This window comes from Notechis scutatus, chromosome 4 (genome assembly GCF_049901735.1).
Source record: "Notechis scutatus isolate UNSWTSFEM ecotype Mainland chromosome 4, rNotScu1.2, whole genome shotgun sequence".
NCBI classification, from domain to species: Eukaryota; Metazoa; Chordata; class Lepidosauria; order Squamata; family Elapidae; genus Notechis; species Notechis scutatus.
The window spans coordinates 150,207,940-150,225,211 of record NC_142012.1 but is presented as its reverse complement, the minus strand read 5'-3'; the positions used below and the strand labels follow the sequence as shown (position 1 = coordinate 150,225,211).

Sequence of the window (17,272 nt, the reverse complement as noted above, 5' to 3'; positions counted from 1 at the left end):
ATGCATGGGAGTGCTTGAAGCTGGAAAAGCAGATCCCTGGAGCACATATGCATGCCGGCCAGCTGGTCTTCACACACACATGCACATTAGAAACTGGAAGAGCAGGTGGCTGGCGCCTATTTTGCGCACTGGGAAGCTAAGCTTCCAGTTATGCGCATGCGCACATGTGTGCTCCCATTTTGGCACTCAGTGCTGAAAAGGTTAGCCACTACTGCATCAGCCTGGGTAATACTGATCACTCCAGGGTAGAACCAGTATGGTGGTACCTGTTTGAAGGAACTGGGTGGGAATTGTTTTGGAATATGTTCATTGGTCTCCCATAAGAGCTGGAATCAGGATGGGTTGCAGTGCTGCAGCGGGTTGGGGAGAGAAGAGCAAGCTCTGCTCTCTCATCCCCAATTTGCGTGTTTGGAAGCCCCGGTGAGGGGCATGTAGACCTTGGAGGGGAAGACGAAGGTGTGAGGAAGCCCGAGGAGAAGTTTGACAGTGGTGGCTGTTGACAGCTTCGAGGGAGACCTCATTTGCTCCAACGTGTGAGTGATCGGCCATCTCGATGGCAGACTGAAGTCGCAGCGCTTTAGCCCAATGAGGAAGATACCAGAGCACGAACAGCGTTTTTGGCATCAATTGATGGATTGAACTTGGAGTGAAGGAGGCGGAAAGTGAAAGTCGAGGAGAGAAATGGCAGAGAGAGACGGCAGAACTGTGAGTCTTAAATAAGAGGACGGAAGTCCGAAGGGAAATGGCGATTCGGCTGTGAAAGCAAGGAACTCTTAAGACAGAGATCAAAGCCGATTTAGTTGATTAAAGATTGACTGGTATCTTGGACCTGTTCTGAAAAATTTGGAGTTGATTTAGACTGATTATCTAGGAATTTGGAGTTTAATCTGATGGATTTGTGACTTGTAAAAGAAGAAGAACAGTGGAAAAAAAAGTAAGAGACAGGACTAAACCCAAGAACGGAAGTGACACTTTGAGATTATACAGAGAGAAGAGAAACTGATGTAACAGACTGTGACTAAACAAAACGTGAACGGACAAGGAAAGGAAAGTGATTGAATATTACTGGACTTCTTTTTATAGAATATAATTAATGAAATAACATTTTGATTAAGGTTTGATTGAATTTATTAAGAATTTAAAAGTTTAAATGATATGAAACTGAAAACTGGTGAAATACTATTTTGATGATTATTGATTGATTGATTACTAACAACTAATGAAATAAGTAAGGTCATATATATAAGAAGTGGAATATAGAATTGTTTAAAGGAAACCGAACTTTACAGTTAAAGATAAAGAATACAGTTGATATACCATAATATAGTAATATAAAATAGTTGTATAAGAACAATTTACAGCAAGTATATTTTAGGATATTATATTACACTTTCTCCCTTTTTTCTTTCATTTTGATATTATCCTTCTTGTCATCCCTTTAGCTCTCTCCCTTCTTTATCTTCTTTAATTTTGGTGATTCAGTTAGTTTCAGATTCTATAAAAGATTGAATTAAATCTGAATAATTTAGAATATCATAAGAGGGAAAAGATATTTATATTCTAAGGGAAACTACTGAATAGAACTAATAACAAAAGAAAAATTAAACAGTGAATGGTAAAGTGGGAAGATATCTACAATAAAGTTAGGAATATGACCAGTACTACAACAGCGAACCTGAAAGGGAAAAAACCAATGTCTGGTTCATCAATGTCTATTGCATCTCCAGTGGGCCAAAAAACAATAGAAGGAATGTTGAATATGGAAAAGATGAGCAATGCGGCCAACATGCAGATGATGCAAGCAATATTAACAGCTATTTAAGAAACGATGCTTAAAATGCAGGAGACAATGGTTAATAACCATACAGATATGAAGACGGAAATGGGAGAAATGAAGGGTAAGATTCAAAATTTAGGGGAGAAGATGGGAATGATCCAACAGACACTGGAGAAGAATGAACAAAGAATAAAGAATATAGAAACTAAAGCTGAACAGATAAGAGATTGGAAGGGATGGATAGGAAAGTAATAGAGATGAACAGAGACTTAGAAGATTCAATCATCCATCTCGAAATGGAACATGCAGCATTCTATTTGAGGTTCTAAAATGTATTGGAATCCAAAGATGAAGACCTGGGAGACATAATGTCCCACTTAATAGCAGAGGCATTGCAAAGGGACCAGCAGGAAATAGTGAAAGAATTAGATGAGGTCTACCGAATCCATACAAAATACACCAGATGAAACAAGCTGCCTAGAGAGGTCCACATCAGGTTCACCAGAAAAAATGTAAGAGACATTGTATATAGAATCAAAAAGGACGAGCTGATGGTGTATAAAGACAAAGAGATTACGACCTTGAAACAAATTCCGAGGCAGGTAAGAGAGTTTAGGAAGGACTACAGATCTTTGGCGATACTACTAAATAAATGAAACATCTGGTTCCAATGGCTGGTCCCTGAAGGAATGCTAGTGACATGGCAAGAAAGAAGAGTAAAAATTGATAGTATTGAAAAGGTGCAAGAACTTTATGATCAGTTGATGGAAACAGAGGAAGGAGGGGAGCAGTAAAGAAGAGTCAGAAAGCAAGAGTCAGGAGGACCAACAAGAAGATCAGCAACAGGGAATACAGGAAACGGACCAAGAAGAGAGAGGTAAAGAAAAGAGAGAATACCCAAGGAGAGAAGGACTAAGAACAAGACCCCAAAGAGAAGCAAGAATAAACAGAAGATTTAGAATAAACAATGGAAGAAGAGATTAAATTACTCTCAATAAACATCAATGGATTAAACTCCCAGATCAAGAGGAAACAAATATTAACCAAATTAACTAAACAAAATGTTGATATTATATGCCTATAGGAGGTACATATCCAAAAACAGCAGAAAAAATATTTAGAATATCCCAACTTGGGTGTATTATTTACAGCACTAGCAGATCAAAAGAAAAGGGGGGGGTAGCAATTTACATTAAAAAAGGGATAAATGCAAAAAAAAAAAATCTATGCAGATGAACAAGGCAGAATTTTAATGATACAAATTAATTTACATCAAAAACAATTACTATTAGTGGGGATATATGCCCCTAAGGATAACCAGAAGAAGTTTTATAAGGGACTGTATGATAAAATAATTAGTGGTAGGTGAAGAAAATATTTGCTTGATAGGGGACTTTAATGCCATTGTTGATATTAAATCAACAATTGAGAAAGACATTAGTGAAGTAGAGATAATGCCTAATATATGGGCTGATCATAGCCCGGTTAAAATTACATGGAAAGGACATAGTAAAAGGAAAAGGAGATGGATATTAAATTCACAAATAATAAAGGAAAAAGAATATGTCTCAAGAATGAAAAATGAGTTAGAAACATTCTTTAAGGTTAATCTAAAACAACATACTAGTTTAAATTTAAATTTATGGGACACTACAAAGGCCTTTGTGAGAGGCATATCAATAGCCTATATAGCTAGAAAAATAAAGAAAAATGGAAGAAACAGAACGAATTACAAGAAAGGATTAAAAAAATTGAATATGAGCTCCAAAAAGACCCAAAGAATATGGAAGTTAAGAAAGAAATAGGGATGATTAGACATGAACTAAATTTGATAGATATTGAGGAAAAGGCACGTAACTTAAAAACTCTTAAACACAATTTCTTTGAATCAGCAAATAAACCAGGAAGGTGGTTGTCCCATAAATTAAAAATAGAGAAAAAGAAAAGACTAATTCAGCAACTCAAGGATGAGGAAGGGACAGTGTATTATCAGATGGAGGAGAAAAAGAGAATTGCGCAAAGGTATTTTGGCGAGCTTTATAATCAAGAAGATATTAGGGAAGAAAATATTAGATACTACTTGGAAGGAAACAGTCTGAGCCCAATTTCAGAAGAAAATAGAGAAGTACTTAATAAAGAAATAACATTAACAGAGTTACAAAAGGCGATACAAAAACAAAAAAATAATAAATCACCAGGCCCAGATGGTCTACCAGGTGAATTATATAAAAATTTATCTGAAATATTTGAACCAATATTACTGGAACTATATAATGAGTCATTAACGCAAGCTAGACTTCCGAGGTCCTGGTCTGAGGCATACATCTCCTTAATTGCAAAAGATGGCACTGATCAACAACTAATTGCGAACTATAGGCCATTCTCATTGCTAAATACGGATTATAAGATATTTATGACAATATTAGTAGAAAGAATGAAACCAATCTTGAGTGAACTTATACACACAGACCAGAATGGTTTCCTGCCAAATAGACAAATTAAAAACAATATTAGGACAGTACTAAATTCGATTGAATATTATGAAGCTCACCCAGAAAAACAGGCAGCTTTATTTTTTTTAGATGCACAAAAAGCATTCGACAATCTTAATTGGAAATTCATGCTATATCAAATTAAAAAGCTGAATTTTGGCACTAATATAGAAAAAACACTACAAGAAATATACTCAAATAAAAAAGCAAGTGTATTATTAAATGGAGATCATACTGAAGATTTTGAAATTGCAAAAGGAGTGAGACAAGGGTGTCCATTATCGCCTCTGTTATTTATCTTTTCTTTAGAAGTGTTACTAGCTGCAACCAGACAAAACCCAGAGATTTATGGAATTAAGATTAGAAATGAAGAATATAAAGTTCAGGCATTTGCTGATGATTTGGTATTTATAGTGGAAGATCCAATGAATTCGGGACCAATATTGTTGCAACAAATAGAAAAATTTGGGGAAGCAGCAGGATTTAAAATAAATAAAAATAAAACTAAGATGATAGTCAAAAACTGTACAATAAAACAGAAAGTAGAATTAGAAAATACAATAGGACTCCAAATAGTAAAAAAAGGTGAAATACCTGGGAATTTGGATATCACCCAGATGTTCATCATTAAAAGAGGACAATTATGTCAAACTGATTGAGCAAATCAGAAAAGAATTGGAATTATGGGCCAAATTGAAACTGTCTATCTTAGGAAGAATAGCAACGTTGAAAATGAATACTTTACCAAAACTAATATATCTATTGCAAAAGATTCCAATTAAACTAGGGAAATATTTTTTTATAAAACTAAATAAAATGACATCCAAGTTTGTCTGGTTGGGCAAGCGGCCATGTATTAAAATGAAACTATTACAAGATAATAGGAGCGGAGGCAGTCTCGGACTACCAGAATGGGAGCTTTATTATCAGGCAGTGGTGTTGAGTTGGATTAAGGATTGGATTAAATTAAGAGACAAGAGAATCTTAACATTAAAAGGACATGACCTCTTGATAGGTTGGAATGCATTTTTGTGGGAAAATAAAAGTAATATACATACCTATTTCAATCAACACCTAATAAGAGATTCATTTATTACAATTTGGAAAAAAATCAAAGGTAAACACTATACAGAAATCCCACGATGGCTGTCAACCATAGAAGCCATAATACATCCAAATAGATTAGACCTACGGAAAATGGTAAGCTATGAAGAACTATTAGATGGTCAAGGGAAATTAAAATCAAACCAAGAACTAAAAGAAAATAGAATTATAATTGATTGGTGGCCATATTTGCAAATTCAAAATAAATATAAAAAAGACTCAAAAGATTTTGGATTTGACAAAGGGCAAAACCAACTAGATAAAATATTAATGGGACCGGAACAAAAACTTATAACTAAAATATATAATATTTATTAGATGTTAAAATGGAAGAGGAAATAGTTAAAAGTACAATGATTGCATGGGCACAGAATTTTGGATACACTATAGAATTAGAGGAATGGGAAAAAACATGGAATATAAATGATAAATTAATGGTATCTGCTGCATACAAAGAAAACATATATAAAATGTTTTATAGATGATATTTAGCCCCAACAAGATTGGCAAAAATCTTCTCCAATATGAGTCCTAAATGTTGGAAGTGCAAAAAAGTTGATGGTACATTTTATCACATGTGGTGGATGTGCCCTGAGGCCAGGACATACTGGATTCAAATTAAAAATTGGTTAAAAGAGATTACTGGCTATCAGATTGAGCTCAGACCGGAATCCTTCCTATTAGGAATCATTAAAGAAAGACTACCGAAAGAAGTAAAATACCTAGTGTTACATATTATAACAGCCGCCAGAATAGCCTTTGTGCAGGTATGGAAAACACCAAATACCCCTAATGAAGAACTAATAATACACAAAGTAACAGAAAGTGCTGAGATGAATATGCTAACAATGAAATTGAAAAAAAAAGACGACTCTGAATTCTTTTCAATTTGGAACAATTGGTATAAGTGGCTAACAAACAGAACCAGAAAGTGAGACAAAAATGTTAATTGAAACAACCCTTAAGAAAGTAAAATAAAATTTTGTAAACCATATAAAGATATAAGAATAGTAATTATAACTAAAGATATTATTTAATAGTAGATAAATGCAATATAATGCAATATGATATTTAAATCAAAATCTTGTATAGATGCCAAGAATGTTGTTGATACCATGATGTTTTACGGTGTAAAAAAAAAATTTAATAAAAATTATTTTTAAAAAAAGAGCTGGAATCAGGATAACTGGTCTAATAGTCTTCTAGATGTTTGATGCCAAAGGACCTAATTCAGCTCCTTTTCTCTTCTCTCTACATCAGTTACCATGGAAAGAAGAGGGAAGAATGAATCTTAGATGGTGCTAGTTTGACAAACAAAGTGATTGATCTGTGATTTGGGGAATTTCAGAAATGATATGAGCAGATTTCTCCCTCGCTGCCTGCCTTTTTCTAAACAATTCCTTAATGTATTTCATTTCCAGTATTCCATAATTGAAGAAGACATGTTTATTTGCTAACATTCATCTTGATATCTTTCAACAAATTAAGAGAGGATTTAATCAGATAAAAGAAGTATAGTTTGGGACTGTGCAAATACAATATGATATGTGATTTTTCCTTTGATGTCCAAATAGTGTCCTTGGAGGATACTTGATCCAAAAATATCCACATCAAATATCAGAATAGAGAATCTTTATCATAAAGGCAGCATTCTTGCCAAGACCTGAGATCATTCATAGATTGCCAATGTGAATGGAATAGGACTAGCAATAAGACTACTTTCACATACCAACATAAGCACTTTTGATGGTAGGCGAAAAAAAAGCTGTTGCCTCTTCAAGCTGTGTATTAAGAGGCAACTGGGAATTAAATGGAAAATAACTGAAAAACAAAAAGAGTGAAACTGGAGTTATGTTGATGATTCAGCATAAACCAAGAAAAATATCCTGCTCAGCTCCAAAAACCAATTTTTCAAATTAAAAATTAACTTTTTGGAAGTCAGATCAATTTCCAAACTGATTCTTGATTACTATAACTAGGCATATGATCTCAGTTGGCAAAATACTTATTTTTCCAGACTGTTATTAATCTTGCCAGACATTTGAATCTCTCCTGTTTCCCTGGAGCTTTCAATATAAAATGCTATTCTTAAATTTATACGAAGCACTTGAGAATTGTCTCATTAATTCTTAAAAAAAAATCCTATTTTTAGACAATAGAGAAAAACCAAAATGAGGTAAGCTTTAGTGTTAACTCTTTGGTTTCAGAAATTTGCAAGAATTATTTTACACAGAAGGGTGACTAATCCAATATAATAGTAAAAAAATAATAATCAAAAGACACAATATTTGACAGATCTTGCTGACGTTGTATTATTAAATGTTTGTTTCTTTCCCCAATTCCCCTTGGAAATGTACAAGTTAAATCAACCACAAGGTTGGGAAAAGAAAAATGTAATTTCCTAATGCCAAACAGTGTTTTGGGCAAGCTTTGACTTGAATTTTGACTTTCTGGTCTAAGATTGTTACACTATATAAAAACCCAATATGTAATCTTAAATTGATTGCCATAAGTATTCTTTCCCAAGGCCTCTCATGAAGATTGGATTTGCCACAAATCTAATACAGTGGTATTACCAAGATTCAGAGGACCTGGGGCAACAGGATTTAGAGCAAAGAGCATAGAATATCAGAGTTGAAAGGGATCTTGGAGGTTTTCTAGTCCAATCCCCTACACAAGCAGGAGATTCTATACCATTTCAGACAGGTGGCTGTCCAGTCTCTTCTTAAAAGCCTCCAGTGATGAAGCACTCACAACTTCTAAAGGGAAGCAGTTCCACTCATTGATTGTTCTCAATGTCAGAAAATTTCTCCCTAGTTCTAGGTTGGATCTCTCTTTGATTAGATTCCATCTGTTGTTTCTTGTCTTGCCTTTGAGTGCTTTGGTAAATAGGTTGACCCCTCACCTCTTCTTTACTTTTTATGGGAGCCAATGTTTCCTATTGCTGGTTTAACATTCATTTTGAAACGAGGTGCCCCAGAGATGGACCTTGTAAGCCACTGTGAGATGCTTTGTGATCAGCTGCCATAATTAGCAATCACACTTAGACTTATACACTGCTTCACAGTGCTTTACAGCCCTCTCAAAGCAGTTTACAGAGTCAACATATTTCCCTCAACAATCTGAATCCTCATTTTACCAATCTCGGAAGGATGGAAGGCTGAGTCAACCTTAAGACTTAGCGAGACTTGAACTGACAAACTACCAGAAGTCTGCAATCAGCAGAATTACCCTGCAATACTGCATTCTAACCACTGTATCACCATTACCTTCTTCTGTCAGTCACAAGCTTGGCAAAATAAAGCAACATGTTGGAAAAATAATAGTTATGTATGATGGATAAATGACCGATTTGAAAATAAGATTTCTTACTAACATATTTATTGCATATTTATTTATTTATTTATTTATATTTATTAAAATACATATTTGTTGAAATAAGGAATTTGTTTCATTTGGTTTGATAGCTCTGAAAGCTGCCTTTGATGAAAAGAACTTATTCCCCAAAGAAATTCTGGACCGTGAAAAATGGTCAAGACAGTTGCAGGAAGAAATGTGTCCCCAAGATAGGATAACAAGTGAGAGAAAGCCAGGGAAGGTGAAACGAAAATGAATCATTCATGACTTCGAAAGGAAGGTAAGAATGAAGGATATGAGCCTTGACAATGTAAGAGTTGCAACTTTTGTTTCCTCCCATTCAGAAAGATATAGGATGGAAAAGATGCTCAAATGAGAAAAAGGTACATGGTTAAATACTATAAAGAAAGCATGAAAACGTAATGATTGATTTAGCGTTTCTATGTAAAAATTTACTCTTTCCACTTTGGAACTGCACAAAGAACATGATGTCAATGAAGTAAGACTAGATGACAATGCAAGTTAATCAATCACTCTTAAGAAAGTAATAAGAAAGAATAATTTTGTCTTTTCCCTTGAGGATGAGCTGAGGTTTTTTTTTTTTAAATGTTACTAATGGTGTCTATGATATAGCTAGATTAAAGCCTTCAGGACATTTACATAGTTGCTGATGTTGCCATGGAGGAAAATAAATCCAGAGCTGCAAAGCTAGAATAACAGTTGACATGTGGAACATAATAAACATGAACACAGGGAAGCTCAACATTTTATTTTATTTATTTTATTTATTTGATTTGCCAATTGTTTACAAGATAATAAGTATAAGTGTATACATAGTTGTGAATACATGAAATGGGTACATATAAGAAAAATAAAAGAATAAGAGAAACAATAGGACAGGGACGGTAGGCACGATGGTGCGCTTATGCACGCCCCCTACAGACCTCTTAGGAAAGGGGTGAGGTCAATAGTAGACAGTCTAAGGTTAAAGTTTTTGGGGTTTGGGGAAGAAACTACAGAGTCGGGTAGAGTACTACAGAGTCGGGTAGAGTCTACGGTGAAAGATGAAATGAATCAACTACAAATGGACATCTTAGGCATCAGCCAGTTGAAAAAGACAGAAATCGGACACTTTCAGTAAAAAGATCACACTGTGTACCTTGACAAAGTGTCATAAAATCATTGAAACTCTTAGTGACTCAAGGACAATCTGACAGTTTCTCAAGGACAATCAGACCCTAGCCTGGCCTTTCACTCTTCTATTGCCACTGTAATAGAATCTCTGCAGCTTCTTGTTGGTCATTCTGTTGATCTTCACATATCTCAAGCTTGATTTTCACATATATGAAGTAGAGTAATTCAAGACATTTGTTTATCCCTTTACTGAATTGATTCTTTTTGATAATGCATTTTTTGTTAGGCTTTGTTTTCCTGGCTGCCCATGGCATTCTCAGAAGTCTTCTCCAATACCAATGTTCGAAAGTGTCAATACTCTTTCAATCCCACCTCTTCAAACTCTATTCTTTGCTTCCATAGAATGTTGCAATGAATATCATTGCTTGCATTAGATGCATCATGGCATGTGAATATCTTTTCCAAGGCCTTCATGGCTGCTCTACGAAGTGCTAATCTGTGGTGGACAGCTTGCTTACTTGCTTGTTCCATTATTGTTGATGGTTGATCCTAAAAGGCAGAAGTTACTACCCATTTCACTATCTTCATTATCAATTGATAATGATGATTAGATGATTAGGGGACTGGAGGCTAAAACATATGAAGAACGGTTGCAGGAACTGGGTATGTGTACTCTAATGAAAAGAAGGACTAGGGGAGATATGATAGCAGTGTTTCAATATCTCAGGGACTGCCACAAAGAAGAGGGAGTCAAGCTATTCTCCAAAGCACCTGAAGGCAGGACAAGAAGCAATGGGTGGAAAATTATTAAGGACAGAAGCAACTTAGAACTAAGGAGAAATTTCTGACAGTTAGAACAATTAATCAGTGCAATGACTTGCCTCCAGAAATTGTGAATGCTCCAACACTGGAAGTTTTTAAAAAGATGTTGGATAACCATTTGTCTGAAGTGGTGTAGGGTTTCCTGCCTAGGCAGGTGGTTGGACTAGAAGATCTCCAAGGTCTCTTCCAACTCTGTTATTCTATTCTATTCTGAAGATGAATGAACTTAGTTACAGTAATGATAGGTGTATTACTGTAAGACTTGAATTGCCTGGCTGGAGATAGATCACAGTGGGGAAGTCTATTCATGAAATCATTAGGAATTGAGCTGATGTCACATAATAAATCAATCAACTAATCAATGGAAAAATATTCTATTCTATTCTATTCTATTCTAATTCTAGGGCAGGTTATTGGATCTGTTGTCATTAGATAGTCTTCCTTATACTTACTGCCAATTTTTTCATTATGCTCCTTGATTTTTGTTACTTGAGTTTGCAAATCCTTTGCATTTCAGCTGTTAGTGTCATCAGCATACCACAAATTATTGCAATCCCTTCCTCCAGTTTTAAAACTATGCTTATTTTCTTCCAAACCAGCTTTCCCTAATAAATATTCAACATATAGCTTGAATAAATAAAAGGATAAAATATACTCCTTGCCTCAGTATTTTGCCAACCTGGAGTCAGACTGTTTCAACATATACTTCCCAACCTGTGTGTAGGTTTCTTGTTTTTTTGAGGACAATAAGATGGTTTTTATAAATTCCTTTTTTTCTAAGCATATTCTAGAGTTTAATATTGCCACAACTGAAGGCCTTTCTATCACCAATGAAGTACATACTGACTTCTTTTTCGTATTTTTTTGACTTTCTTAATTCTTCAGCATGCATCAGAAATAATGTCTCAAGTTCCTTTGCCTTTTCTAAAGCCATCTTGAACATCTAAGCATATATTTTTCCATTCCTATATGCATTACAGAGTCCTAAGCATGATTTTCCTAGCTTGTAATATTAAGGACATTGTGTAATAGTTAGTATGCTCTCTGGAGTCTCTTCCACTCTGTTGGCAAATGCAAGCTTGTAGCACTCCTTGAAGGGAAAAGTCAAAGGATGGATATTGCAAATGATCCCATTTCAACTGATGAGAGAGAAGTTAAAGATTTCAGTTCAAAGGAAGAAGGAAATAGAAATGAATCTGACAGTGGAAAAAATCTCCATAAACAGACAATCCAAGATAGGAGCAAGTCCTGTGGATGAACTATTCTGTACTATTAGAACTCTGAAACAGTTTTCAAGTCCTCAACAAATAACTCAGTTTGGTAATTACCTCTACCTGCTAATGCATGTATGGATAAATAGAATTGCACAGAGCAGGTATAACCTTATTACATAGACTTTAACAATTTCAAAGGGGTGGTGTTCTCATGGAATTCATCGAAGGGGAAAGAGAAATACCAAAAATCAGTAACTTGATGGAGAGATTTGGTTTAGAGAAGGGGTATCAAACTCGATTTCATTGAGGGCTGCATCAGGGTTGTGTTTGACCTTGGGGTGGTGGTGGGGGCATGGCCAGCTTGACATTACTCATGTCGGGGGCACCTGTGGTGGTCTGAGTACCCTGCCTGTGAAAACAAGCTCCCAAGCTCCATTTTCAGCTGCAACGGCTTCCTGCAACCCTCTGCCAGTGAAAATGAAACTCAGGAGGGCTGCCCATGGCCCTCACCAACTCTGTTTTCAGATGTGACAGCCTCCTGAAATCCTCTGCCAGCTAAAACATAGCTCAGAAGGCTATGTGGCCCTCACAAGCTCTGTTTTCAGCTGTGATGACTTCCTGCAACCCTCTGCCAGTGAAAATGGAGCTCGGGTGCACCCCTGAGCTCCATTTCACAGGTAGAGGAACTGCAGACCAGTCCTTTGCTTTTCCGGGGTAGCCTCACAGGCCAGATCTAAGCCCTTTGCGGGCTGAATCTGGCCTCCAGGCCTTGAGTTTGACACCCCTGGTTTAGAGGATCATAATCTGAATTATCTAGAAGATGTTCTCTCAGCATGTGATGGCTTGCAGCATTTTTAAAAAAACTGATACAAACTATATGTGATAGAAGTATGGTGGGTTTGAGTCAGGCAACTTTAATTTCTATAGTATAGTACCTTTCATTATAATTCATTATAGTTGAAAACCATGATGCAATTGATGTAGAGTTCTTTAGTATAGGAAAAAGAAGGAATATTGATAAAATGAAATTTATTAAACCACTCAATGAAAATTAGAAAGGAAATGGGTTCGCATGAATAACCTTAATTCTTTATACATTAATTATCAGAGCATGAGAAATAAACAAGTCAGTATAGTGAGGCAAATACGATTTAAGAAGATATTTGGTGAGATGAGGCCCTTGATTGGAATACAATGGTTGACTCATGCAATTAATTCAGAAAGAACAGAAGCAATAGATGGGGGAATAGATTGCATGACATCCGTTCCTTCTCAGAAACCCAAATTAAAAAAAATTGGCAAAACAGTGCAGAACCGCTGGATTAAAATAAGCAGACAAACAAATAAAACTGGTACATTTGTGTATTTCTATTATTGTCCCCCTAGCCAAGGAAAAGATGTGAATGATGCATTCTGAAAGAAAAATTGCATGAATATACATGAAGTAGTAGTGCTATAAAATATTTCCTCATTTGTAGATATTTTGAGATGAACTCTTCCATATCTTTCTGGGAAATTTCTGACTTGTCTTGCTGACAGATGTCTTATTAAAGGACAAGGAAGGTATAAAGGTAAAGGTTCTCCTCACACATACGTGCTAGCCATTTCCAGTTCTAGGAGGCGGTGCTCATCTCTGTTACAAAGCCAGAGAGCCAGCGCTGTCCGAAGACATCTCCATGGTCATGTGGCCGGCATGACTAAACACCGAAGGCACACAGAAGGCTGTTACCTTCCCACCAAAGTGGTCCCTACTTTTTTACTTGCATTTTTACATGCTTTTGCACTGCTAGGTTGGCAGAAGCTGGGACAAGTAACAGGAGCTCACTCCATTAAATGGCGCTAGGGATTCAAATCGCTGAACCTCCAAACTTTCTGATCAACAAGCTCAGCGTCTTCGCCACTGAACCACCATGTCGCTCAAGGTATAGAGGACCTTTTACTCTTGAGTGTTCCCAATACAGAAATTAAACTGAAGAATTGGAAGTAACAAGTAGATTGGTGGGAAAATGATAGTGTAATGCTGACTTGTTTAATTATAATGGAAACCAAAGCAGCATGCAGTCAAATGCACACCTTGGACTTCAAAAAAAGAAGGTATTAATGAACTCCAGTATCTGTTCATGATAAATCAGATAGCACAGGAGGAGAAGTAGGATAGCATAGAGAACTCCAGTGTACTCCTGATAAATAGGAACAGTAAATGAGAAACTACTGACAGCAGGAAGAAATATGTCGGTAAGTTGTCGGAAAAACTAAAGCTCAGAATGTTTGGTAAGGTTGGTGAAAGGTGTTGATGAATATGAAAAGAGTTTCTCTAGATACAAATTAAAAGGAAAAGAAAAACATCAGAGTGTTGTTCAGTCAATGAAGATGGAAACATTACTTTTGTCTGCAAGGGGATAAAAACCTGGTTATATTTGCCACCTATGAGCCAAATGTCTATAGATGTAGAATTTTGTATGGAAAAGTATAATGAAACATGGAATCATTATATAAAATACAGTACGTTTAAAAGAACTGTGGTTATAAAAATGTATTATGAATTTATATATGTATATGTATATGTATGTGTATGTGTGTGTGTGTGTGTGTGTGTGTGTGTGTGTGTATTTGAATAATATTTATATATGCAGATGGCCCTTGACTTACAGTTCATTTAGTGACCATTCAACACTGAAAAAAGTAACTTATGACCATTGCCACATATCCATAGACATGTGAACAAAATTTAGATGCTTGGCAGCTGGTTCATATTTATGATGGTTGCATGTGATCACCTTGTGCAACCTTTAACAAGTAAAGTCAATGGGAAAGCCTGATTCACTAACAACCACTACTAATTTAACAACTCAAGTGATTCACTTAACAACACTATCAAGAAAGGTCATAAAATGGGACAAAACTCACTTAACAGCTCACTTAGCAACATACATTTTTGGGCTCAATTTTGGCATTAAGTTTAGGTCTACCTAAAGATAAGTATAAATGCAATTGTAACTGTTAATTGCTGTAATGATATATAGTATGCCTTATTTCTTTTCTCATTTTTGAATAGTTTCAATGCATAGTTTTACTATGTACTTGCATTATAATTATCTTTGTGGGGTTTTTTCCCCTTCTTTTCCTGGTTTTTAAAAGTGGGGACAAAAACAGTGAAAATGGCAATCAGTATCACAGTAAAAGTCTTGCCTATTTGTAGGTATGTGTAACAGTGACACATGTACAAAAAAGAGTCAGGGCTTTGATTTTGGTACTGTGATTGCCACCTGATCAGTTTGAACCTTTTCTTTTTCTCCTGCCCCGCCTCCACCCTGCTACAGATACCACTGGATAGACAATGTTGTCTTCTTCAACAAAAAAGGATATGCTCCACCAAGAAATGTTGAAGAATGGGATTGAAGATGTTTAAATTAGAACGATCAGAGAATAATTTTTCTTTGAATACATTTAACTTTCCAAGATCAGATGAAATGCACTGTAGCATTTCTCAGGGAAACTGCTCAACTTTTATCCAACAGAACTGAAAAACTGGGTCATATGCTAGATGACTAAAGGAAAACAAATCTCTTGTCGTCATAAAGAGGATCCATGGGACTGTAGACCAGTAACAGAATAATAGAGTTGGAAGGGACCTTGGAGGTCTTCTAGTCCAACCCAGTGCTCAAGCAGGAGACCCTATACCATTTCAGATAAATGGCAGTTCAGTCTCTTTTTAAAAGCCTCCAAATGGACCACCCACAACTTCTGAAGACAACCGATTCCACTGGTTTATTTTTTTCATTGTCAAGAAATTTCTCCTTATTTCTAAGTTGCTTCTCTCCTTGATTAATGTTCATCCATTGCTTCTTATCCTGCTTTCTGGTGCTTTGGAAAATTTCATTTATATCTCTTGTTTGTGGCAACCCCTCAAATATTGAAAAGCTGCTATTATGTCACTGCTAGTCCTTCTTTTCGCTAGACTAGATCTACCCAATTCCTGCATCTGTTGTTCATTTATTTTAGCCTCCAGTCCCTAAGCATCTTTGTTTCTCTTTTCTGCACTCTTTCCAGAGTCTCAACATTTTTTTTTATATTGTGGTGACCAAAATGCATTATTTCAAGTGTGATCTCACCTTGGCCTTATAAAGCAGTACTAATACTTTAAATCAGTTTGGTACTGATTGCAGCACCTGTGATTACTGAGATTATTTGGCATGACTTCCTAATGTTTTCAACAAATCTTGCTTATCTGTAGTGCTGGGGTTGGTGAACTTGCCTAAATGGTTCATTCCTGCCTGTTGGGTGAAACCTGATATCCACTTAAACTTACCTCAATGTTTTGATAAGGTAGCTTCATTGATTGATAAAACCTTGTGTCTAGGTTTTAACAAAAATAGACTGTGTGACATTTTGATTAGCAAGCTAATTAAATGTGTGCTGATAGCATGTCAAGTGGATATATACTTGGCCTGAAATATCAAAGAATGTCATCAATAGTTTTTCATCAAAATAGTTTTTCATCAAAATGAAGTATTAAATTGGATGCCTCCAGCTTCTGTCTTGGGTTTTCTACTCTTCAATATTTTTATTAATGACTTGATTGATATAGTGAAGTGACTGCTTAGTCAATAGAATAGCTATTTTAGATGATAGCTGATATCCTGTCAAGCACAACTAAAAATTAGAAATGAAAACTTACAGAAAAGGGCCAAAAGGAAAGAGTTTCTAAATTACAGGAAGTAATAATTCCACAATTCCACTTCATTTTGTTTTTATCTTTTCCTCACTGGATATTTTCAAGCAGAAGTCAGATAGACATCTGTCAAGAGATTCCTTAATTTGGCACCCTGCACCAGGCGAGAGTTGAACAAAACATTTCTTTCCAACTTTATGGTTTTAAAACTGGAAGAAAAGTGGGGTAGGTTCAATCCTCAAAATACAGATTTCTCCTAATAGTACAGAGAACAGTAACATGGGTCAATAGTTTGACCAGATGTAAAATAGTTTCCTATGTTACTGATCTATAGTAGTACTAATAATTGCATCATTAATACAGTTATATGCAAACTAAGACTCTCTTGTTCCTGTGTTCATCAATATTAATATGTTTTTGCAGAAACACTAATAAGCTTCAAAGGAACCTTATTTTTCCTGGAACTGAGTTTAAAAGAAGTTCAAGTAAATACATTGCTAATATTATTATTGCATTGTAGATTATTGGAAATTCAAAGAGATCCTCATATCTTTAGAAATATTCAAGAATGAAAATAAGAATGCTTATTTTTTAATGTTACTTATAACATGAACAAAGGAATATGCAGAGCTGTGAACAATATGATATGCATTAAACCAGTGAATAAATCTCAGAAAGTCCAAAGTAAACAAATGTGTTA

At 35.5% G+C, this 17,272-nt stretch overlaps 1 protein-coding gene across 1 annotated transcript in view; it reads left to right on the top strand.

The window, feature by feature from the left end:
• The window catches only part of WDR49 (WD repeat domain 49), a 124,107-nt gene extending 107,089 nt beyond the window's left edge, over positions 1 to 17,018 (top strand). Inside the window, exons 19-20 of the mRNA XM_087965279.1 lie at positions 8,841 to 9,010; positions 15,221 to 17,018. Coding sequence (XP_087821405.1) covers positions 8,841 to 8,986 — 146 coding nt within the window. The 3' untranslated portion in view covers positions 8,987 to 9,010; positions 15,221 to 17,018. The remainder of the gene's footprint in view (positions 1 to 8,840; positions 9,011 to 15,220) is intronic.
• Positions 17,019 to 17,272: the final 254 nt, after the last annotated feature.